The sequence below is a fragment of the Letharia columbiana genome (assembly GCF_014066305.1).
Source record: "Letharia columbiana isolate WasteWater2 chromosome Unknown Sc0000015_s1, whole genome shotgun sequence".
In the NCBI taxonomy this organism is placed as follows: Eukaryota; Fungi; Ascomycota; class Lecanoromycetes; order Lecanorales; family Parmeliaceae; genus Letharia; species Letharia columbiana.
Window position 1 is genome coordinate 160,033 of NW_023501055.1, and position 27,837 is coordinate 187,869.

General features: G+C 23.5%; 2 protein-coding genes and 1 non-coding gene across 3 annotated transcripts; 1 reads left to right on the top strand and 2 right to left on the bottom strand.

Moving 5' to 3' along the window:
* Window positions 1–3,138: 3,138 nt before the first annotated feature.
* Window positions 3,139–5,026, top strand: HO173_005528 (uncharacterized protein; the record flags this gene model as incomplete). Its single annotated transcript, XM_037307444.1, has 3 exons — window positions 3,139–3,516; window positions 3,575–4,510; window positions 4,574–5,026. The coding sequence occupies 3 exons, from the start codon at window positions 3,139–3,141 to the stop codon at window positions 5,024–5,026; spliced, it is 1,767 nt and encodes a 588-aa protein (XP_037165626.1).
* Window positions 5,027–5,142: 116 nt separating this feature from the next.
* On the bottom strand, window positions 5,143–5,842 carry HO173_005529 (uncharacterized protein; the record flags this gene model as incomplete). The annotated part of the gene is made up of 2 exons (XM_037307445.1): window positions 5,143–5,517; window positions 5,600–5,842. 2 exons carry the CDS (start codon window positions 5,840–5,842, stop codon window positions 5,143–5,145), a joined length of 618 nt encoding a protein of 205 aa, XP_037165627.1.
* Window positions 5,843–17,381: 11,539 nt separating this feature from the next.
* On the bottom strand, window positions 17,382–17,452 carry HO173_005530. The gene has a single exon. It is a non-coding gene; the product is annotated as a tRNA-Ile (tRNA).
* Window positions 17,453–27,837: the final 10,385 nt, after the last annotated feature.

A 27,837-nucleotide genomic window follows, 5' to 3' on the forward strand; every position in this document is an offset into this window, starting at 1 on the left:
TACTTAATATACTTCTAAATTTCATAAATAGTATTATAATTCTTTATTTTAATAAGTATTAATACTATATATAATAGTAACGCTATATATATATACGAAGTATATATATAATAGTAATATTAATAAGATATATAATAGTAATAATATTAAAGTACTAGTTATAGCGTAGAGGAATAGAGAGAGAGTATAAAGACTTTTAATATATAAGTCTTATTTATATAATATAATAGATAGAAATCTTCTTATTATTCTCTATCTTAATTATCTTTTATTAATATATCTAATACTTAAAGTATTAATTATAATAATAAAACTTAAATTTAAGTACTTACTTTAGCTAAGATTAAGATTACTACTAAAATTATTACTATAATTATCGAAATATCTTATTAAATTATTAGTCGACTTTAGAAATAAGCTCGTAATAGAGAATATAATCTTACTATATTTAAAAAGCTCTTGATATTATATATTATAGATAAATCTAGATTTAAATATCTTCTAATTATTATATCTATACTTAAGAATATAATTCTAGATATTATACGAGAAAACCGCTATAATCGTAAAAAGACTTCTTTTATACTTATTACTAAATAAAAAATCTTATTTATAATAATACTATAAGTACTTAAACGTAATAATTTCCGAGTCTATAAAACTATTAAAAAATTATCTCTTATAGAAGCTATAATAGAAGCACGTTATTAATTTACTTTATAATATAAGAATTAAATTATAGAAGATTAGAAAAGAGTAATTTAAAGTAATAAGATTAATATAGTCTTAATTCTCGATAAGAAAGAGTGCGTATATAATATTAACTTAATGAGATCTTTATTAAATCTAATATACGACGTCGTTTCGTAGATACTATAAAGTTTATATTCTAAGAGTATTTTTTTTATAATAAAAAGAGTTCTTATTATATCTAGAAAGTTAAGATCGCTATTAAAAAGAAGAAGTATATCGAGAATCTCGCTAAAATTAATATTACTCTAAAATCTAATATTAAATAAACTTAAAAACTTAAGATTAATATAAGACGTATAGACCTTCGAAATTCTTCTAGTAAAAAGCCTATATAAAACTTTACTACTAAGACTAAGAAAGTTACTATTAAGAGAAAAAAGGGGGGAATTAATTAATATCGCTATTAGAAAAAGATATATATTCTTATATTTCTTATATTTCTTCTTCTTATTAAATATAAATTCTTATTTTAAAGTTTTTAAAGTTCGCTTAGAAGTATAAATAAAAAAGATTTAATATAATAATTATAGAAGATAAAGCCTCGATATATATATTAAAGTATTAAAAAGCGATATTTATATTATTTAATATCGTTAGAATAGTCTAATACGATAACTCTTTAAATTTTAATATAATTAAGTCTTATTAGCTATAGATAAAACGTTATACTATTTAGAAAGATATATTAAGAATTTATAAGAAAGTCGAAAGACGGTAACTATATTATTAGAATTATAAGCTTACTTAAAAGAGAATTTAAAAGTAGATAAAGCGAATATCGAGATATATTATAAAGATAATATATTTTAAAAATAATAACGAGTATAGAAAAGATTATAAGAGAGGTAATATATAATTATATAACTTCGTCGAGCGAGCTAATAAGTATATACGTAATTATATAAAATATTATTATTAAATAAATATAACTATATAGAAGTACTAAGAATATTAAGAGTATTAAATATTTTAATACTATCTAAAACTTTTAATATCGATCTTCGTAATTAAGTTATAATATAAATAAGATTATTAAAATTATAATAATATCTTTTCATCTTAAATTAATCGATTTTTAATATATATTAAATAATCTAGAAATAAAACCTTCGAACGATCGCTTTTTAATAAAAAGTGGAATTTAGATTAAATTTTAATAGAGGCCTAGTCTAATATAGTTATTTTTAGATTTCGACTTTTTACTTTATATATTCTATTTTCTGTTGAAGCCGTATGCAGGTGGATGCAAGAGCGGCAGAGAGAAAGAGTCTTGCCGTAGTAATGTAGATTCACATTCAGCCCAGCCTTTACCAAGTACTGGGACATAGCTGTCAGCCTCGCTGACAATCTGGCGGACATTGATAGAGCAGGGTCGTGGTTGCTTGCACGTGTTGGACCGCATGGCACGTGGCATCGGCGCTGCGATGACGATCAGCGGAACTTAGCCGAGGCAACGGGGCTGGATTTAGGAGTTCTTGGAGTTAGGAGTTTCGATTCTCAGGTACGACTATGCCTCTCGATCCGGTCTGACGCAGCGCCCGTATTATTGTGTCTGAGTATCTGCGTGGGCGGACTTGCCGCGGTCACCAAGTCCGAAAGTCCGGTGTAGCAATTCGCTCTGGCCGTCCGGATGGAGATGGGAGCTGAGATGCGCTTGAGACCTGCTTCATAGTATGTTGAGCACGTAGGCCTGGTCGTGCAGTGTAGCCAAGACGTTGTCATCGCGTATCTCCATGTAGTAATAATAAATCGGTCTTGTCAGTCCCAGATACGCGACCAATTGGGCCTCCAGATATTGATTAGCTCAAACTATATTTTATCGTTACCCTAAAGACCTGATGACATAAGTACCCGAATCGACAATTTCGCTTGGTCGCGGCCCGCGAATTGCACAGTGGAGGGGATATAAGTCTACGGCTTACTAGGGGGAACAGCCTTAATTTAAATTATTCGTTTTCGTTTTCGGGTGATGCCGCGGACGGACAAAGAGGCGGTCGGCTCAACAACCATCCGATCCTCTCTGATTGGACGACAGTCCCCCTCCCGGGCTGAATGGGGGAATGAGGTGCATAAGGTAGTCGCTAGGCCTACAAGTACGTCACATCAAAACGAATACGACAGATCGCTATGGCTCCAATTGTGGACCAATCGCTCCCATGGCGCCAATCACCGGGACAGCGGGAGACCCGTCACCCGAGTGAGTGGATAAGGCGATCATTTCTGTCCTTTCAATATTAATCCGCTTGAACGACGGCTAAGTACCTCTTCTACCTAGGTACTTTACAAAACCCACCCCAACCTTTTCCCTCCTCCTCCTCCTCCTCCTCCTATCTTCAATCATTCTTCCGCCTTGCTTCAATCTTTCTCTTCCCCACCCGCCCAAAGATGGAGCCAGACCGGGCTGCGTTCCCCGTCGAGGCCGTAGTCGATTCCCCCACCTCGGACTCTTCCCATACTCCTCCTGGACAAGATGTTGAGAGCGTCGTGGAGAATGAGAATGCTTCAGGCCAAGATCCCGCCAACGATGGCGAGCACCGTTACGACTATCCTACAGGCCTCAAGCTTGCCTCGATCCTGGCGGGCGCCACCATGGCATACTATCTCCTTTTCCTCGACCTGGCCATCGTTTCCACCGCAACGCCCGCCATTACTACCGAATTCGACGCCTTGATAGACATCGGCTGGTACTCGGGTGCCTATCAACTGGCAAGCGCTGCCTTTCAGCCACTGAGTGGCAAGATCTACACCTATTTCTCCCTCAAGGTATGTCGACTGCCGCCCCTTTAGTCCGCTCGCTTGACTGAGCCTAAATCTTCCCCAGTGGACCTTTCTCGCCTTCTTCTTCGTCTTTGAGCTGGGTTCGGCCATATGCGGTGCGGCACAATCGTCACCTATGTTCATTATCGGCCGCGCCATCGCCGGCCTTGGTTCTTCCGGTCTGTTTACTGGCTGTCTTACCACCGTCGCCAATTGCATCCCAAAAGAGCGGCGGCCGTTGTTTCAAGCAATCAACATAGGTATTGGCCAGCTTGGTCTTGCGTGCGGCCCCATCGTTGGAGGTGCTTTCACAACCCGCGTCTCATGGAGATGGTGCTTCTACGTCAACCTACCCATCGGTGCTGTCGTTGGCCTCTGCCTCATCTTCAGTAAAGTGCCAGAGGCAACTGTCAAGCCTCCCTGGCGCCACGTTCTCGGCACCGCCGTCAAGTCGCTAGACCTGGTCGGATTTGCCCTCGTTAGCCCGGCTGCGATTATGCTTTTGTTGGCCCTCGAGTATGGCGGAAACCAGTATGCCTGGGACAGCTCGGTCGTCATTGGCCTACTATGCGGAGCCGCTGCTGTCTTTGCGCTCTTTTTATTCTGGGAACACCGAGAAGGGGACGGCGCAATGATCCCGTTTGCCTTTCTTAGGAGCCCTGTCGTCCGATCAGCATCACTGACGCAATTCTTTTCCCTCGGCGGCGTTCTCATCGGCGACTTTTACCTGGCCATATATTTCCAGACCATCAACAATAATTCGGCTCTGATGAGCGGCGTGCATTTGCTTCCGGTAACACTGGGCCTGGTCATATTTACCTTCGTCACCGGCGGCTTGATACAAGTCACGGGCTACTATCTACCCTGGATTCTAGCGGGTAGTGCCATCGCAACCATAGGCTACGGACTCATGTCAATGCTGAGCCCCACAACTACCTTCGGGCAATGGTTCGGCTACTTATGCGTCTACGGCATCGGTAGCGGCGTGGGAAATTCAGGTGTAAGTTGCTTCGAATCAACTGCCGGGTCGTGCTCCAAATCTGACATCTCCCTACACATTTAGTCATACATCGCCGTCCAAAACCTCGTCCCCCTGAAACAGATCCCCACGGCCATCGCGATCGTCATATTCGCCCAGAACGTGGGCGCCGCCGTTTGGGTCGTCGTCGCCAACGCCATCTTCAACAACAGCCTGCGCAAAGAACTGACGCAGCGAGCGGCGCTCATCGGGCCCAGCCCCGAGGTCATCATCGAGGCTGGTACCCGCAACATCCGCGCCGCGGGCCTGACTCCCTCTGAACTGGCCGCCGTCCTGGTGGCCTATGGCAAGGCGATTGATCGGACCATGTATCTCGGCATTGCCGTTTTCGGCAGCGTCATGCTTGTTGCATGGGAAATGGGCTTTACGAACCTCAAAGAGGTCAAGCGGCAAAAGGAGCTCAAGAACGATAGCACACCTGAGGAGGGAATGGATGTCTCATCGGATGTCAAGTCTGTGGAGCAGGTGCGCACGTGAGCCGGGAGGTCTGGGAGCAGAATAAGAATAATGGCCGGAAGGTTTGCATCCATATGGCCGCCATCGTTATGTGACTATTCATAGCGTTGCACAGTCTGTAAACCTCTATATAGGCCTTAGATGCCGGGGGTGGGGGGGATTAGGGGCGTGGGTATGTGGGCGAACAGGAGCATGGGGTCGGAGTCGAGGGGTCGGGACCCGTGCGAGGTGCCGAGCACGCGGAGGCGGGTTTCAACGGCTAGGACGAGGTGTTTTCGTTGCGACCAGAAGGGTGGGTTGGTATCGACGGGGTTTGTAATGGGGTCGGGGAAAGGGGGGAAGCGTTGGAGGGCTAGGCAGTGGCCGTGGAGGGTTACGGCGAGGATGCATTCGGCGAAGCTGGATAGGGGTGGGGTGTTTTGCGGGGCTGATATGGCTTCTGGTAGGAAAGTGGTGCGGATGGATTGATTGTTTTGGAAGTTGGCTTCGGGAGCGGGGAGGCGGACACAGATCTACAGATTAGGGGTTTTGGTCAGCGACAGAGGGTTTCACTTCTATCCGGATTCCGCTCGAATGCCAAGGGGAGGCACTTACCATGTCTTCTTGCAGCGTGAGGGGGTACTCGTTGCGCAGGCAGAGACAGCGGTCCAGGCAAAAGCTGACCCAGAACACCCGTCTCTGCTCCTCCAGGATCGAAAAAGTGTCCCCGCGGACGGATTCGCAGTTGATGAGGACAGGGGAAGCCTGTGGACAATTGACACGGTCGGGCCCGGGGGAATCGATGTCGGAAAGACGCGCCATAAGCACAAGTCGGAGGCAGCGGCCTGCCGTCAACATAGCCTGATACTCGCCCACACGCAGAAGCTCATAGTGGGCAAACAGCTGCCACGCCTGGACGTACTCGACCGATATATCTGCTTTTGAATCAATCTTATGGGCTTCGAGCAGGTCGCATGTCTCGGTATAAAGCTGATCGCATGTCAGGGACTCAATGGTGTGTGTGATAACTCTTTATTGTAGTGTGAAGAGAATACTATCTATGTAGAATAATTATTACAAGTGTGGGTTTCATAGTAGAATATAAAGGCCGAAAGGCCTTAATACGCTAAGCGTAATTAGGCTATAAATAAATAAAATAAATAAAATAATAATATTATCTCTCTCTTTAATTTAAAACTTTAATAACGATTATTATATAATAGATTTAATCTTATAAAAAGTATATCTAAACTTATATAAAGTAATATTCTTAAATATATTAACTTAGTATTTTATAACGAGTTTAGAATTTTTTTATAAATTAATATAGTTATTATAGATTAATAGCGTTAATAGAGGAGATTATTTTAAAAATCTTTTAAATAATAAATAAGAATTAACGATCTTAAAATAATAATAATAAAAATTCGCTATTAGATTCGAATATTTTATTATATTTATAAATAGTTATTAAAAGAGATTTTTCTTACTATTAAGATCTTTATATTTAATTTTATATATTAAATATTCTCTCTTACTAATTAAAGAATTATTTTCTTATTTATCTATTTTAAATAATATTATTTCTTTAATATTTAATATTTGAGATTTTATTTTCTTTATTAATATTAATAAATAATAATAAAATTTTATTTTATTTTAATAATAAATCGCTATTATTAAGATATAATAACTATAAATATAAAATAAAATAAAATAATATTTATAAAAGTTAAAAGTTCTAACTTATAAGCGAAATTATTTAAAGCTTTAATAATTTTAAATAATTCGAAATTTTTATAATTTATTAATTTATTAAAGTATATAATTTTAATATTTCTTCTATTAAGTATAATTATATTTTTAATATTAATATTAAAAGTCGATAGCGATTAATTTACTTCTTTTATAAAATTTATAATTATTTAAGTTAACTTTTTAAATAATTTCTTATATTATTAATCTTCTTAATAAATCTATTAATTAATTTAATATCTCTTTTTACTTTTTAATTAATAAATTAATTTTAAAGAATAGAGAATTCTATTTTTAAGTAAGAAATATATTCTTTAATAAGAAGAAATAATAATACGCTTAATAAGGCGTTCTTATCGAAATTAACTTCGAATTCTACTATTAATAATAGATTTATCTAATTATCTTAATTATAATTAATATAAACTTTAAAATATTATTTTAAAATAACGTTAACGTTCTCTATTTATTTATTAATCTTAAAATAAAATATAATAAAGAGTTTAAATTTAATTCTAATTCTTTTATATAGTCTTTTTTAGAAATATATTATAAATTAAATATCTCGATTCGAGATAATAATAAATAAATATTCTTTCTCTCGCTATATAAATTCGATAAAGATTTAAATTACTATCTTCACTTCTAAGAAGTTTAAGAGAATAAATTTCTTCTTCTTATTAAGTTTATTTATAATTATTATAATATATTAATAAAAGCGCTTATATCTAAGATAGATAAATATATATAAAAAAATAAGATAGAATTAAGTTTAAAAAATTTAAATTTAAATTTATAGCTAATTATAAATTTACAGTTATTATACTTTTTAATTAAATCGACTAAGTTACTACGAGTAAATAAATTAATATTCGTAATTATTAAAAAAAATATTACTTATTAAAGTTCGCTCGATAGCGAAATAGCTTTAATTAAAAAATAGATTTATATTATTTAAGTTTAAAATAACTTTTTTATTTTCTATTAAAATATTAAATTTTTTCTAAGTTATAGAATAAAATATAAGCTTTTAAAAAAAGAAAAATTCTTAAATCTAGTCTTATAATTATTAAAGCGTAAGGAATTCTAATATTATTTATTAAAGTTTACTTATTAAAGTCTACTTATTAAAGATTACTTATCTATTTACTTAATAGCTCTAATTAAAAATAAAATTATAAGTTTAATTTATAGATCTTTACTCGTAGATAATAATATAATAAAGTTAAAAGAGATATCTTATTAATATTATTTAAAAATAAGAAAAAAATTAAATAAATCTTATTAAATCTTTTTATAGATTTTTTTATATATATATAATAATTTTTAATATAGTAAATAATAAAATCTATTATTTTTAGCTAATATTAATATCTATTTAATTAATATATATAAAAGAATAAGATAGAGCTAAGTTTAAAATTTTAAAATTTATATATATAGCTAATTATAATTTCGAGTTCGCTACGCTTTTTAACTAGATCGACTAAGTTATCGCGAATAAATAAATTAGCGTTCGCAATTATTAAAATCTTCTATTTTTACTTTTAATCCTTTAATAACTTTACTATTTTCTATTAAAATTTTAAGATTATTTTTTTAAATAATAGAGTAAAGATTACGCTTTTTAATAACGTAAAAATTTTAAAATTTAATCTTATAGTTATTAAAGGATAAGGATCTTAAATATCGTTTATTAACGTTCGCTTATTAAAGTTTACTCGATAGTCGAATAATTCTAATTAGATATATATTATTTAATTTTAAAATAACTTTTTTATTTTCTACTAATTTTTTTCTAAATTATAGAATAAAATATAGACTTTTAGATAAAAAAAGAATTACTAAATTAAATCTTATAAATATTTAAAGATAGAGGATTTAAATATCGCTAATTAAAAACTTATTTACTTTATTAAGAATACTCTTTTATATAAGCTTAAATAGTCGAGTAGTAATAATTTTAATAAATTTCGAAACTATTTTACTTTATCCTCGATTCGAATCTATTAATCTCCCTCGCTAAAAAATCGTAGAATTCGTAAAAATCGTAAAACTAATAAATTTTTTATAAACTATAAAAATAATAATAATAGTAATTAAAATAAAAAGACTATAATAGATATTAAAATTAACTTCTTATTAATTAAATTTAAGTTAATCTAAAGTTAATTAACTTTCTAGAAATCTATTATTAATATAACTTCTCTTTTTTCTATTAAATTTTACTACTTTTTTTTAAATTATAGAACTTAATCTACGCTTTCTAATAATTTTAATTTTTTAAAATTCGATCTTATAATTCTAAGTAAATCTTAAATTAAGATATTTTTACTCTTCGAAGTTTAAGAATCGAATTTAATCTCGAAATTAGATTTAAAATTAAATTACTTTCTATAAATTTAATTTATAAGCCTAAATTTATAGAATATAAAATTATTATTTATCTATCTTAATATTAAGTTTTTATAAATTATACTCGAGAATAAAACGCTAGCTAATTATATTAATCTCGATTTTATTATTAAAATAAATATTAGTTAATATTAAACTAAATTCTACGTTTTTAATAATTACTCGATTTTTATAAATTAAACTAAATATAATAAGTATTTCTTTACTTACTTTTATTATTATAAAGTTTAATTTTTTTTCTAACGTTTTAATAATATAAATATTAAGTTTATTAATTAAATCGATAGAAATACTATTAGCATTATTCTATTTAGGTATTTTATATTTATTAATATAATAACCTTTCTTATAATAATTATAGCATTTAATCTTCTTAAGATATTTTTTATTTTTTATCTTTTTATCTTTTTATTTCGTTATTATAATATATCTTATTTATATAAAATATATATATCTTTATTCATATTTAATTAAATCTCTTATTTCTTCTAAAATTTATTTTTCTTATAATTTCGAGAATTAGAAGCTCTCTTAATATAATAATTATATGAGAAATATATAAGAAATATTTATTTATTTTATATTTTATATTTTTTTAGTATATAATTAGCGAGATTAATTATTTTTATTAATTAAGATAGTTTTTTCTAAAGATAATCTTTTAAATCTTTAAATAGAGTTTTATTATTCGTTATATAATAGTAATTAAATCTCTAACTCGATAAGATAAGTATTAAATTAATATATAGTTTAATTAAACCTTTATCTCGTATTTATATATTTTTAATTAATATCGAGTTATCTATTAATAAGATTCTTAATTTTATTAAGAAGAAATTTTTTAAAATTAGTCTTAACTATATAAAATCTTAGAATTTTATTTATTCTTATTATACTATTACTTCTTAGAATTCTTTCTAAAAAATTATATTTCTTTTAATTTTAAGATATTTAAAGTTAATATAAAGTATTATTTTATTATTATAAGTTTACTCTTAATACTCTTATATAAATTTACTATAATATAAATTTAATAGTTTAAATTAAATATTATAAAAATATCTTAATTTTTTTTTTTAAAAAAAATATTCTTCGATTTTATATTAGAATCTAGATTACTTTTATATAACGATAATAATAATAATATATTATTATCGCTTAGTATATAATATTATATTTAAAAGTATCGATTTCTTTATTAAGAGTTATAAAGCGATATCTTTTTAATAATAGATCTCGACGACGAGTACGCTATACTATTTATTTATTAATATTAAAATTAACGATATTATTATTACGATCTTCTAATTAATTAACTTCGTTATTATTTATATAATTAAGATTTATTAAATTTATAATTCGAGGTTACGTTTCGTTTAATATCGTTTAGAATATAAAAGATTTATTATTATTTTAATTTCGTTATAATCGTAATTAAATAGTAACTATTATATTAATTTTAAACTATTATTTCTTAAAGAATAAAAGAATTAAGATTATTAGATATACTTATATAATTAAATATAAGTAGATTTAGAGTTATATAATAATATAAACTTAATAGTAAATAAATAAATATTTATATATCGATCTTATAATAAGATTAATTTCTATAAAAGTAAGAAGAAAAACGAAGATATCGCTCTTTTAAGCTTTTATATTAAGTTTCGATAGCTACTACGCGTACAGCCCCTACTTAGTAAACGTACAGCCCCTATCTACTAGGCGTACAGCCCCCTAATCGGGTTAGCGGCCGCGCGGAAGCTAACAAAATCTAATCGGAAATGGTAAAGAACCCGCATCTAGTCTCTGCCGAATGCCTTCACAGTAGGATATGGTAGTAGAACCAACTCCCACCCCACCGCCCGCCTACATCCCTCGCTCAATAGGCAAGGATCAGAGCGCATACCTACACCTACCTCTACACCTACCTCTACACTGCAAGCGTCACAGCGGGGGGGTTTGCGACCGCTGTAGCAGCCACCCCGACGACTAGGCATTACACGAGGAGGGCGGCGAGGTGGTGCTACAAGAGGAGGACAGCGAGGTGGTGCTACACGAGGACAGCGAGGTGGTACTACACAGGCCTACATGCAGGGTAACGAGGCTATGTTCAATACGTTTCAGATGTAGGAAGATCAGCTGGCCGATAGGTAGTGGACATTTGAGTATGATGGGCGTATTTTTAGTAGCAAGCAGAGAGGGTAGCCATAGAGAAATTATTCAAAAACCTCACTAATCGACGAATTGAAACCGTCCGATGTTATAAATCTACAGGGAGAGACATAGGGAGGCTTGCCCTGCTACCACCAAGTATCTCCGCAAGACTCTCGAAGAGACTAGATGCGGGTTCTTTACCATTTTCGGTTAATATCCGTTAGCTTATGCGAGTTCTTTACCATTTTCGATTAGTGTCCGTTAGCTTCCGCGCGGCCGCTAACCCGATTAGGGGGGCTATACGCCTAGTAGATAGGGGCTGTACGCCTACTGAGTAGGGGCTGTACGCCTAGTAGACAGGGGCTGTACGCGTAGTAGCTGCCTAAGTTTATATAAATTAAAAGTCTTAATTACGCTATAACTTTATCTAATAAATAATCTTTCTTAAAAAAATCTTAGTTAAAAAATCTTCTCTATTCGTATTTAAATAAAGACGAAATATTTAAATTTTACTAGTTTTCTATAAAGAAACCTTCGATTTAATTTTAATTTTCTTTATTAAGTTAATATTCTTATCTATTTAAAAGTCTTCGATTAATATTAAATTTAATATAAGATCTCTCTATTTCCTTAACTTCTTATTAACTTCTATATCTTTTAAGTATATCGAATCTTATTTAAGTATATTATTATATTTTTATTAACGAATTCTATAGCTCTAAGAGTTAGAAAAAGAGATTAATTCTTTTCGAATATCTTATTTAAATCTTTTAATACTTAATAGAATAAATAGTAAATACTTACGCTAAGAACGAGTTTTATATTTTATTATAAAAAGAAATATATAATAATTAATAGTTATCTAATATTTATAAATTAATATTTCTTTAATATAATATATAATACGCTAGTTTAATTAAATTAGATTTTAATCGATATAAGATTTAGTCGAACGTTAAATAATCTTATATTTTCTCGTAAAGTACTCGATTTTTATTTTATTACTCTTATTTCTATATAATTATATAGTTAATAGAGACTATATTATTAAGTATAATTAAATAAATAATATCTCTATAAAATACGCTCGTTTATAATAGTTTTATATCGTTTATCGATTAATAGAAGAAAAATAGCGAGGAGAAGAAGAGCGTTATATTAATTATATTAATAATATTATTACGATAACTAATATCGAATAAAAGAAGAAGTATTTATTAGAAATAATATATACTTAATAATCTTAAATCATAAAGCATAGTTATTTATTATTATATTCTATAAAGAAGTATATAGAAAGAATAAAGATAACTATCTATCTATAATATAAAGCTACGCTAAGACTATTTACTATTATAAGACGTAGTTATAATATCTCTTTAAAATTTAATAGTATATAAATATACTGGCCTTCTATTAGCTAATTCTAATACTCTTATATAGTTTAAATAGTAAGCTGAAAATACTATTAATTCTAATACTTTTATATAGTTTAAATTTAGACTACTTCTTATCTACTCTTCTTAAATTTAATTTAGTTTATAAATATAGTAAACTTATTATTATATACGAGTAAAGGTCTATAAATTAAATTTATAATTATTTCTTTTAATTAGAGCTATCGAGCGAACTTTAATAAAGAAATTAAAGAATTCTAATAGAAAATAAAAATGTTATTCTAAAATTAAATAATATATTCATATTTTTTAATTAAGGCTATCGAGCGAACTTTAATAAGCGATATTTAATTTCTTTACTCTTTAATAATTATAAGACTAAATTTAGAAATTCTTTTTTTATCTAAAAGCTCGTATATCGTTTTATAATTTAAAAAAATAAATAAAATTTTAATAGAAGATAAAAAAATTATTCTAAAATTAAGTAATATATATATATTATTTAATTAGAGCTATTTAACTATTCTTTTTTAATAATTACGAATATTAATTAATTTATTTATAATAATATAGTCGATTTAATTAAAAAGCGTAGTAACTCTAAATTTATAATTAGCTATATATATAAATTTAAGATTTTTAAGTTTAGCTCTATCTTATTCTTTTATATATATTAATAATAGAAGAATAAGATAGAGCTAAATTAGAAAATCTTAAATTTATATATATAGTTAATTATAAATTCGAGTTCTCTACGCTTTTTAACTAGATCGACTAAGTTATCGCGAGTAAATAAATTAGCGTTCGCAATTATTAAAATCTCGCGCCTTCTTATTAAAAATTAAATATACGTTATTAATATATAAAATAACTTTTTTATTTTCTATTAAAATTTTAAGATTTTTTTTTAAATTATAGAACGAAATATAAGCTTTTAGATAAAAAAATAATTTTTAAATTTAGTCTTATAATTATTAAAGCGTAAGAAATTTAAATATCGCTTATTAAAGTTCGCTCGATAGTCGAATAGCCCGCTTATTAAAGTTCGCTTATTAAAGATCATTTATCTATTTACTTAATAGTCTTAATTAAAAAAATAATTATAAACTTAATTTATAGATCTTTACTTATATATTAATAAAAGAATAAGATAGAGTTAAATTAGAAAATCTTGAATTTATATATATAGCTAATTATACATTCGAGTTCTCTTTACTTTTTAATTAAACTATCTAAATTATCGCGAGTAAATAAATAAATATTCGTAATTATCGAAAAATAATAGATATAGATTATTAATATATAGAATAACTTTTTTATCTTCTATTAAATTTCGAAGATTTTTTTTAATCTATAAAACGAAATCTGGGCTTTTAGATAAAAAATGAATTTTTAAATTTAGTCTTATAATTATTAAAGCGCAAGGAATTTAAATATTGCTTATCAAAGTTCGCTCGATAGTCGAATTCTCGAATAGCTCTAATTAGATATACATTATTTGATTTTAGAATAACATTTTTATTTTCTATTAAAACTTTAAGATTATTTTTTTAAATTATAGAATGAATTATAGGCTTTTAGAAAAAAAAGAATTTCTAAATTTAGTCTTATAATTATTAAAGCGTAAGGAATTCAAATATCGCTTATTAAAGTTCGCTTACCTATTTACTCGATAGCCCTAATTAAAAAAATAATTATAAATTTAATTTATAGACCTTTACTCGTTATTAATAAGAGTTTTAGTAAGTTCGTTTATAGCTATATTATTAATAGATACTTATTTAAATATAACTACTTCTATTTTTACTTAATTCCATACGAAATATTATTAAATATTAATATACTTTATATATAAGTAAAAGCGAGAGTTCTTTATTAATATTATAACCCTCTAATTATCTACTTTAATTAGTATTAATCTATTAGATAATTCGAAATTAATATCTAATTTACTTAGAAGTTTAATTAATTAAATAGCTTTCTTTATTATCTAGGTTTAAATTATATATTTAGCTTTATAAAATAATAATATAATAAACTATTATCGTTTAGATATTTAACTAATTATTTTATTATAAAGTAAGAATATATAAACTTTAAGAAATCGATAAGTCTCTTAATTCGAGGCCTAATTAGTATTCGTATAATCTTTTAATACGTTAGTTATTCTATACGTAATATTTTAAATTAGTATTTTCTTTAAATAATAAATAACTTATTTAATAGCTATAATATATTTCGAATTAAAGTTATAATTATATTATAAAAGAATTATAATAGTAAAATAAATATTCGGGCGAGTCTAAATTATAAGATATATTATTAATTTTATTATTAATTAATACTTCTAAATAATTTCTAGCTTAGTCTTATTAACTAGTTTCTTCTATAGTTAAGTATTTATTATTATTAATATAGATATAGATATATAATTAGTTATATTAAATTATAATAATATTTTTCTTAGATATATCGTTTAGATAATCTAAATAATTCTCTTTTTATAATTTCTTTAAATTTTTATACTTAAATAGTATAAGTATAGTTTAAGATTAGTTATAGCGAATCGCTTATAAAGATCTTATTTAAATTCTAATATCTATTTTAATTCTTTTAAATTATAAATCTAGATATTATTTATATATACGCTAACGATAAGTTATATTTTCTTATTAATAAAGAGTAAGTAATCGAATTTAATAGATTTAAATTCTTTAAATATAAGAAAGTCTTATAGAGTAAAGTATTATTTTTATAGCGACTATTTTAGATTATATAGTACTCTAAATAATAAATATATCTTATTATCTTTCTTTTTATATTCTTTAAATTATTTTATATAAATAATTTTCTTTAATAATATATTAAGAAATATAATAATAATATTTATTTACTTATAATCTAGGTCGTAGTATATTATAATTATAAATAATATTTCTAAATAATATAAACTTAATAATTAAGATAAAGATTTAGTTATAATTAATATTATAAGTTTATTTAAAATTTTAAATTATTTAGCGTACTTTATAGAGAATAAAGTTATTAAATTTCTTCTTTATCTTATAAACTTATCTATTAATAAAGACTAATATATTCTTTATTCTTAAAATAAGCTTCTAAGTATTTATTATAATAAAGAAATTCATTTACTTATTTATAATCTCTTTTTATTATTTAATATAGAGGCTAGCTATTATCTAGTTATAGATTAATAATTTAAAATTATTAATCTCTATAGCGGTTTAGTAATATTTTATATTAATTATTTATTAAATAGTAGTAACGAGATATAAAATAGAATTAAAATTATAATAATTTAAATTTTTATAATTTAATATAACTTATTTATAATATAGATATTTTAATTTTAAATTTTTTATTATATTTAATATAAGTAATAACTCTCTAGATCTATATTTTAATATTACTCTATTTATTATTTTAAAAAAACTTTCTAAAAAGATATAGAAATTCGTTTTAATTAAGAATTATATATTATATCGAAATATAAATCTAAATAAGTAATAGAACTATCTCGAGATATCTCTTTAATATCTTCGTTATTAATTTTTTTAGATCTATATTATTATCTCTTATATCTTTAATTCCTTTAATTTCTTTAATATTTTTATTAAAAAGAATATTTCTAATTTTATTTATATTAATAGAGTTTATATCGATATAATATAAATCTTAAATATATATTAATATATTATAAAGTTATTCTTTATATTAAATATATCTATTATATTATTATTAATAGTCTTAATTAGTTTTTTTTATTATAATAGTTATTATTTATAATTTATTAAAATTAATATAAGAGAATCGTTTTACTTATCGAGTAATTAAATTCTATATTTAAAAGATATTTATATCTTTATAATTAATTAGATAGCACTTCTTATTATATTTATTAAGCTTCTTATACTTTTTTTAAATATATATATTTAAATTATATAATTAATAATCTTTATATAATTAAAATATATTTATTTATCTATCTATATTTTATATAATATTATATTCTAAAGATAAATAATAATTCTTTTATTTTTTTAATATATTTTAATATAAAGTAATTCTAATTATAAATAGTAAGATAACTTTAAATTAAAAAATATAGTTTTTATTCTATTTATAATAATTCGATTTTATATCTTATTAAGCTTATTTTATTTAGATATATAAAGTACGATAAACTCTTATATAATTTCGAAGTTTTTAAAATATTCTTTAAATTTATTATTATTATTTAAACGAATTATTTTAATCTTATAATTAAATTTATTTTTTATCTAAGTTTTCTAATTATAAAATAATTTAAAAATCTTATTTTCATATTTATATATTAAGTATTAGATTTAAAAATTATTTAATTAATTAGAAGTATATAATACTTAATTCTATTAATAAATAATATATTAAAAAATTCTCTTAAATTTATATAAATCTTATTATCACGGAAAAGCGTGCCTTATCGCTAACCGTTACGTTAAAGCGCTAAAAGAGCGTAGACCCCTATCTAAACAGCAAGAATTCTCTAAAGCACACTAAATCCGTAACAATTACACACTTCGAAAAATGGCGCATATCCCCATGCGCTGGCCTACACGCATATCGTATTTAAGAACCTCTCAGATCTGACCCCGTAAGCTACTTTGGCCTGGTGCTCCGCAGGGAATCGAACACTCCTCCTCCAGGTTATAAGCCTGACGTGCTACCAATACACTATGCGGGCCAAGTAACCTCTTCAAACTGTCCGAGTCACACCCGAAATCGAACTGATATTGCTACCATTTATTACGGAAAAGCGTGCCTTATCGCTAACCGTTACGCTAAAGCGCTAAAAGAGCGTAAACCTCTGTCTAAACAGTAAGAATTCTCTAAAGCACACTAAATCCGTAACACTTATCGAGTTTTTCGAGTATCTTATATTATACTCTTTTTAAAATCTTTTATATAAATTTAATTTTAAAATAAATTTTATATATTAATCTAATTCGAGGTTTCTAAATTAGTATAATATTCTTATTTATATTAATTAATCTCTTAAGATTTATCTTATTTAGATATTTTATTTAATAATATTATAACTTAATAGCTTTCTTATTAAATATTAAGCTTATTATTAAAACTCTTATATTTTTTTAAATAAATATTAATATCTTAATTATAGATTATAAGATATTAAGAATATAGATATTATTTATCTTTAAAGCGCTATTAATAAGTTTACTATCTTAAAGAATATAATAATTATTATTAAAAAAGATAATTTTAAATTCTTTTTATATAGTCTAATTAATCGAAAATAATTTATATATAAGACTTTATTAATTTTTATAATATTACTAAATTTATTCTATAATAGCTATTCTATTTCGACTATATTATAACTTTATATTTAAATAATATTATATTAATTATTATAATACTTATATAATATAACTAATAATTAATAAACTCGTTTTTATTAAAAAATATATAATTAATATAGTCTAAGTCTATTATTTATTTATATATAACGAGTAAAGATTTATAAATTAAATTTATATTTTTTCTTTAATTAAAGCTATCGAGTAAATAGATAAGCGATCTTTAATAAGCGAACTTTAATAAGCGATATTTAAATTCCTTACGCTTTAATAATTATAAGACTAAATTTAGAAATTCTTTTTTTATCTAAAAGCCTATATTTCGTTCTATAATTTAAAAAAAAATCTTAAAATTTTAATAGAAAATAAAAAAGTTATTCTAAAATTAAATAATATATATCTATTTTTTAATTAGAGCTATTCGGCTACTTTAATAAGCGATATTTTTTTAATAATTACGAACGCTAATTTATTTATCTACGATAACTTAGTCGATCTAATTAAAGAATATAATAATTCTAAATTTATAATTAACTATATATATATATTTAAGATTTTTAAACTTAGCTCTATCTTATTCTTATAATAAGTTAATTATTTATATATACTACGAGTAAAGATCTATAAATTAAATTTATAATTTTTTTAAATTAGAGCTATCTATTAGAATTAGTATAGATGCGATACTAGTATAAGTAAGATAGAATAAGAATAATAAGACTATCGAACTATATAAGTGAAAAGAAGATATAATATAATAGAGAATATCTTCGCTAAGGCTCGCTAGTTATAGAACTAAGTAATATATTAAGAGTACGCTTATAATATTATCTCTCTCTCTTAATAGCTATAGTCTTTATAGCTAATAGATCGAAGATATAAGTTTATTACTTATCTTATATCTCTAAATATCTATAGTCGATATAGATCTTAGCTAGAGATAATTAAGATCTCGAAAATATAACTATATCTTATCTACGTATTAATAAGATTCTTTAAATTCTTCTCTTATCTAGTCTATCTATCGTAGACCTTCGAAAAAAATAAATAATTTCATCGCATATATTAATACTAGCCGGAAAGGTATGGTATAATATAGGATATTGACCTGCCATACCATACTCTAATATGATATAAGTTATTAAGATTTGTATAATCTTATATCTAGTATAATATAGGATCTTAATAGGATATTTCACGATATAATATATCTATAATATTATATCATAGAATAATATATATATAGAATATCCTCGATTAGGATTTCTATATTTAAAAGTAATTATTCTAATTATTATTCTAGTTAACGATTACGCTAAATTAATAAGATATAAAATTAAATATAATTATATTTTATTACTCTATATATATAAAAGAAAGTAAGCTATATCTACTGGTAATAAGAAAAGCTTATCTTTCTCTAATATCAATTATGCGAAATCCGTTGACACTTCGTAATCAAAGCCGTCAACGATGATTTTATACGTCTATTATGCATTTTCGATATCGCTATCTAATATAAAATTATATATATTATAGTTATAATCTTTTTACTAAATTACCGACCTAGGAAAGTTAATATATTTCTTAATATTCTCTCGAAAATATCGTAGCTTAATATAATAAGCTATATTTCTTTAAGCTATCTTCTCGCGATATATAAAAAAAAGATTAGATATAGAAAGTATATAAAAGTATATTTAATAATTCTAGAACGAATTAGCGATATCTATAATAATAATTAAAATTAAGAATTAGATATATTTAAATAAGAGATAGTTTTATATTACTTATATAATAGCAATAATAGTAATTAAGATTAGAATATTAACTTAGATAGCGTAGCTTTTATAGTAAGCTTTTTATTACTATACGTTAGATTAATTACATATAAGTGAAGATTTATAATTCTATCTTTCAAGCGTAATCGCGTTTAATATTTTAAGATTTCTATAATAACTCGATATTTATTAGCTAGCGCGTTAATATTATTATATTTAAACTATAATAGCGCTTATTATTAAATTCTATATTACGCTCTTAAATAGCTTAAAAGATAAGATCTACTTAATTATTAGCGCGTATAATAAAATTATTCTTAATACTTATATCTTATTTAGCTTTAATATTATTTATTTTCTTCTAATTCGAGCTCTTATCTTTATCTATATATATAATAATTCGCGTAATAAGCGAAACTTTAAACTTCTTCGCAATTACGCTCGCGTATTTTTCTTATATAATATTATTAAAATATAAATTTATTAGAATAATAATTAGAACTAGAGATTATTTATTACTTATCTATTATATTTTATCTAATTTATTTAAAAGTTTACTTTTATTATAATAACGATATATTAATATATTTAATTTTACGCTTTTTAATAATTATAGCGTAATTAATAGCTAAAATATCGACTTTCTTTACTTTCTTAACTAGTTTCTTCTTAGACGTAAATATATTCATTCGCTATCGCGATCTCTTAGTGTTTTTATTTTAACTAAATTTATTCTTTATTTTTTATTTTAGTTGAGAGTCTAATCGCCATCTAACTAATTTATATTAAGATTCTTTAATATCGCTATCGTTATTAGTATTTAATACTTATTATAATAAATTATTAGACTTAATCTCTTCTACTTTAATTACTATAAAAAGATAAATTAGTAGATATATATAAAAAAATTAAAGGACTTATATAAATATCTATAAATATTAAGCTATTCTTAATTTTAATTAAAGCTTATTTTATTAAAAAGTGCGTTAATTCTAGCAAATATCGATATTAGAAATAAAGAGAATATATATTACACGCTATTTTAAGTATATTATTATAGAGTTTAATTTAAAGAATAATTATTTTTATAAAGATAGTAAGACTTAAAGATAAGAAAGTAAGAATAGAATACGCGAAAATTTTAATAAGTTATAGTAGTTTAGCGCTAGTCAAATTAGATAAAAATAACTACTTACTAACTCGCTCTCTTAGATCTTTTATCTTTTAATCTATACGGGCTATAATAATAACTATAATTATTATAGAAGTAGCTAAAATTATACTAAATAATAGTATTTAATAAATATAATTCGCTTAAACTTAAATCTTTAAAATTAAAGAGAAAGTATTTTATTAATATCTAATTTAAGCTAAATAATTTAAAGTAATCTAAAAATTTAATACGCGCGATAGATATCTAAGCTTTCCTTCCTCCCTTCTTCCCTCTAAAACTTTCTTTTTATATTAATTCTTCTTATTATTAAACTATCTTCTTTATATATTAAACTTCTATTTAAGTAACTTAATATTATTATAATAATACTAAAAATATAATATAGTCGTTAAGTTATATATTTATTCTTTATCTTTTAATAACTTTAAGCTAATATATAGATAAATCGCGCGAAGAGCTTAACTTATATACGCTTAATCTACTATTAATAGATCTTCAAAAAAGCTAATATTATTTTAGAGTGCTAAACGCAGCGTTAAAATAAAGTCTTTATTAGATATTACCGCTACTTTAATCGCTACCGCCACCGCTTTAATAGATATCGCCTCTACTTTAGTAGTATTAAAGCGTTAATAAAAACTAAATAATATATTCTTCTAATTATTATTATACTTATTATATATAACTAATATAAACTATAACTTAAGCTTTACGCGAGATCTATTATTACTAAAAATTAATTAATCTTATAATCTTAAAGCTCTTCTTTTAACATTTAGTTTATTAAATTATACTTAATTAAAATCTATTAAAGCGCTATTATATTTAAAGATCTATTTTTAAAGTATTATATAAGATAATAGAAGTCTTTCTAATTCGTTAGTTTAAGAGTAAACCTCTTATTACTACGCTTTATAGTTAGCTCTAATAATCCCTACTTAAATAAATATTTACCTTTATACGATATATAAAAAGCGAGTTATATTATAGAAAAAGAATCTAAATCTTATAATTATCTTAATTAAGCCGTTTAAAAAAAAAAGAGAATATATTTATCTTTAGCTATTAAACTAATTAATTATTATAAATATAATTATAAGATATAATTATATATTATTAATTATTCTAATAATTATAAGAAGTATAAGAGAAATAAAATTATATAATTAAGCACTTATAAACTTTTCTCTTTTAAATATTTATTTTAATTTAGAGTTTAATCGCTATCTAATTAAAAAAAGATAAAATATAAAAAATATATAAAAGTAGATTTAATAATTCTAGAATAAATTAATAATATCTATAATAATAATTAGAATTAAAAATTAGATATACTTAAATAAAAGATAGCTTCGCGTTATTTATATAATAATAAGAGTAATAATTAAGATTAAAATATTAATTTAAATAGCGTAGCTTTCGTAGTAAACTTTTTATTATTATATATTAAATTAATTATATATTAATAAAGATTTATAATTTTATCTTCTAGATATAATCGCGTTTAATATTTTAAGATTTCTATAATAGCTTAATACTTATTAATTAATATATTAATACTTTTATATTTAAGCTATAATAGAGCTTATTATTAAATTTTATATCACGCTTTCGAGTAGCTTAAAAGATAAAGTCTATTTAATTATTAGCGTATATAATAAAATTATTTTTAATACTTATATCTTATTTAGCTTTAATATTATCTATACTCTTATAATCTAAGCTCTTATCTTTATCTATATATATAATAATTTACGCGAAAAGTAAAACTCTAAACTTTTTTTAAATTATACTCGCGTATTTTTTTTATATAATACTATTAAAATATAAATCTATTTATTAAAATTATAATTAGATTTAGAAATTACTTATTACTTATCTATTATATTTTATCTAATCTACTTAAAAGTTTACTTCTATTTTTCTATTAAGTCTATTAATTAAATTAAAATCTATATCTTATTTTTATATAAATATTTAATTATATATTAAATAATATCTTATTATTTAAGACTTTTAAATATAATCTAACTAAGAAAAGAATCTATTATATAAAGAATTATAAATTACAATATATATTTTTATAGCGATAGAGAATTCTAATTATCTTTATAATTATCGTTATTTAAAAATAATTATAATAGCGAAAAATACTTATATTCTTATCTCTAGTCTAGAATTAGAATTATATAACTAGCTTATTAAAATTTTAGATTTAAACGATCTATACTTTTATAGAGATACTTAGATCGCTTAAATATATTAACGATATTCTTATATATTAATTTAATACTAATAAATTTAAAAGTCTCTTATATCTTTTCGCTCGCCTTATTAAGTATAAATTCATATCTCATTATATTATAATTCTTAAGTCATTATCTAGCCGATCCTAATAGCGATATCTATTCTTTTTTATTCTTAAGCGCCTATATTATATAGTTTCTAAAAATTACGCGTTTTATTCTAATAAAAAATATATATAAAGAAGAAAGATAGTAAACTTTCTTAGACTTTATAATTTAAGATTTTTTATAAATAAATTCGATATAAATAAGATTAATATATAAATAATAAGTCTATTTAAATATAAATTAGAATATTAAAATTAAAATTAATATAAAGAAAAACTTACGTTAGTAAATATTATTTTAGTAATTCTTTTTTAAGAAAATTTTTATAAGTTATATAAGACTTCTACGTAATAAGAATAGATATTCTTTTAAAAGTTTATTATATCTTCGAAAATTTCTAGATATTTAATCTTCTTTCTAATAGATTTAATTATAGTTTATTATACTCGTTATTATAATAAAAAAATATCGATAAATACTTTAATCTTTTATACTTATATTTTTTCTATTAACGTTATTATAAAATCTATATTCTTTAAAAAAAGTTAAAAATTTTTAAATTACTTAATTTTTTAATTAATAATATTTAACTATATATCGATAATTATATCTTTATCTTCTTTCTTTATATTAAGCTACTTATCGCGCTCTATATTAATATCCTTAATAAAATTTAGAATTAAAACTATATCTAATAGATCTAATTATTTATAAAGTTTATTATCTTTAATATAATATACAAAATATTATATATAAATACTAGCTATAATATTAGAAAGATATTAGAATAATTATAATAATAATTAGAATTTATAATAAGTATATTAATTATATATAATATATTCGATAATCCTCTCTTCTATTTCCTTTTTTTCTTAAAAGTAATTATTTAATATTTAGAGAAAGTTAGAAGTTTTTTCTTAGCTATAGATTTCGCTATTATATTCATATTATTTTATTTTCTTAAGATTACTCTTAATAATTCGTATATATTTAGACTTACTAAATACTAATACGACTTTACTATATTCTTATTTTTAAAATATTTATCTACTATTTTTTATATCTTACTATTACTTAAGCTCTTAAAATATTCTTATTTTTTTAAAGATAATATAATAAGATAAATTAAAGTTATTATCTTTATTAATAGTATTAGCTTTTATAATATTAAAAAATAATAGAAAATATATAAATTTACTTATTTAATTAAACTCTTACTTAAAATAGTTATAACGATAATTTTTATATAAAAAGCTTATTATAAGATATTGAAGAATATATTATAAAGAGTATATTAATATTATAATAGAAATAATAAGAAAATTTGAATAAAATCGTATTACTATAAAAGGTAATATAATTAGAAAAAATATTAGAAAAGACTAGAATATAAGGAAATTTAAGAACGCGCTAATAAAAAAACAGACTAGTTTACTAACGCGTTTTCGCGTTTTTTCGAAATCTTATTTATAAAAATATTTAATACTGATTTTTAATATTATAAAGTCGAATTTTAATCGAATTTTTTTAAATTTAATAATCTAACTAGAATAGTTAAGAATTATTATTAATAATAGACTTTTCCCAGCTTTCATATAATAATAGACGTCTATTTTAAGCTTCTAATAATCTAGATTTAAGAATTCTATAAGATAAATTTATCTTTCTTAAGATTTTATTTTACGCTTTTAATTTATTATACATATTTTCTCTTTTAAAGAATTATTAGAAAGATAATTAGAATATTAGTTAGGCCGCTTACTTTTAGAATACTATTTATTCTATATTTACGTTTAAAAAGATATAGTAATAAATATAAATACTTCTAATAAAGAATCTTTATTAATAAACTCTTAACTAACTACTTAATTTTTTAATCTTAAAATAATATCGAATTAGCTAAAAGGTTTTAAAAGTAATAAATTAGAAAGTTCTAGAGATAATTAATTAGAAAGTTCTAGAGATAATTAAATAAAAAGTTCTCGAAGTAATTAATTAGAAAGTTCTAGAGATAATTAATAAAAAAATTCTAGAAGTAATTAATTAGAAAGTTCTAAAGATAATTAGTAAGAAAGTTTTAGAAGTAATTAGTTATAAAGTTTTAGAAGTAATTAAATAATAGATTTAAAGAGTAATTCGCTAGTAAATTTAATTATATTAGAAAAAGAAGAGATAGACTTTACTACGAAAGAAGCTCGAGATTAGAAACTTCTAATATATAATAAAAATAATAATATTATAATCTAGCGATAAGTTTTATAACGAATTTATATAAGTTTATTAATTTTAATATATAAGTAATTAATACAATTAGAAGAAGAAGGGATAATTTTTATAATTCTAATTATTATAATAAAAGAGAGTTTAGATATAATCTTCTCTTTTTTAATTATTATTATAATTATCTAACTTTCTAAATTAGATAGATTTATAAATACGTTATTAATAAGAATAAAGAGTTAATATATATATTTAATAACGATATATCTAGCGATAATAATATAATTCTATTTTAAAATTAAACTATCTTTTAAAATCGAGATATTATTTATAAAGATAGAAATTTTAATAATATCTAAAGTAAAAATATAAAAATCGTAATAATTAAAGGATATCTATCTATACGTAAATTATTAAAAAAGAATAAATATAATAAAAAACTTAGAAAGAGGAGATCTAGTATACTTTCAGCGGTAACTATAATAAATAAAATAATATCTTAAGTATTATTAGTAGTAAAAGCAGCTAGAAAGTCGAATAATAAGACTTCTAGAAAATCTATTATAAGCGAAAAGGGTATAAATAAGGGAAAAAGCGCCGCTAGATATATATTTAAAGTAAGAAAAATATAAAGATATTATCTAAATAATAAGTTTAATTTTATATATATTTCTAATTATCTTTTTAATTATAGCTTATTAGCTATCGCTCTTCGCGAAATTAAATATTATTAGAAGTTAACTACGCTATTAATTTCGAAAGCTTTATTTTAAAGACTTATTTAAGAAATTTCGTTAGATATAATAGATGAAATTAAGAATAATATTAAATATTATTAATAAAGTTCTATTATCGAGGCGATATAGAAGGTAATAGAATCTTTTCTAACTAATAATCTTTAAAATAAGACTTTTTATTATTTTTATATATAAATCGCTAATAATAGAATATAGATTCTTAACTTCTAATAATTTATAATAAACGCGTAATATTATAAACTAAGAATATATAGCTTTTATATAGACTTTTAAAATTATTTAATATTAAGCTATATATAAGTATAATAATAAATTAAAAGCTTATAATTTAATTTAGATAGACTTTTAAACTATTATAAGTAATAAAATAAAAAACTTTATAATTAAATTATCGATTTTTTTAATTTATAATATAATCTTTAATTATTATATTACTTATAAAAATATATTTTACTTCGAATTAATATTATATAATATATTTAATTTATAATTTAAAAAAATTATATTATATTAAAAAATTAATAATTTTTATTATTATATAATTATTTATATTATAATTATAGTTTTAATATAAATATATATTATATTTTCTTATCTAATTATTAATAATTATATATTTTTATAAATTCTTATTATTATATTAAAAAATAAAAAATTTTATTAAAGTCTATATATATTTAATTATTATATTAATCCTCGATTTAGAATTCTAATTATCTTTATAATTAATATTATATAAAATTATTAAATTATAATTCTAAAAAATTATATTATATTAAAAAATTAAAATAAGTTATTATTATAAAACTATTTATATTATAATAATAATTTTAATATAGAAATATATTTATTATACTTACTTATTTAATTAATAAATATTATATTTATATAATAAATTCTTATTATTATCTTAAAAAATAAAAGATTTTAATTAAAATCTATTAGATATTTATTTATTATATTAATCTTAAATTTATATTTAATTTAGAATTCTAATTATCTTTATAATTAATACTATATAAAATATTTAATTTATACTTTTAAAAAATTATATTATATTAAAAATTATATTCTATTAAATTATAAAAAAAATCTATTATTATAAAATTATAAGTATTATAAGTATAGTTTAAATATCTTATTTTCTTATTTAATTAATAAGTATTATATTTAATAATAGATTTCTATTATTATCTTAAAAAATAAAAGATTCTATTAAAATCTATAAGATATTATATTTTTTATAAATAAAGGCCTACGAATTAAATTTATAATTATTTTTTTAATTAAGATTATCGAGTAAATAGATAAATAATCTTTAATAAATAAACTTTAATAAGCGGGCTATTCGGCTATCAAGCGAACTTTAATAAGCGATATTTAAATTTCTTACGCTTTAATAATTATTAAACTAAATTTAGAAATTCTTTTTTTATCTAAAAGTTCTTATTCCGTTCT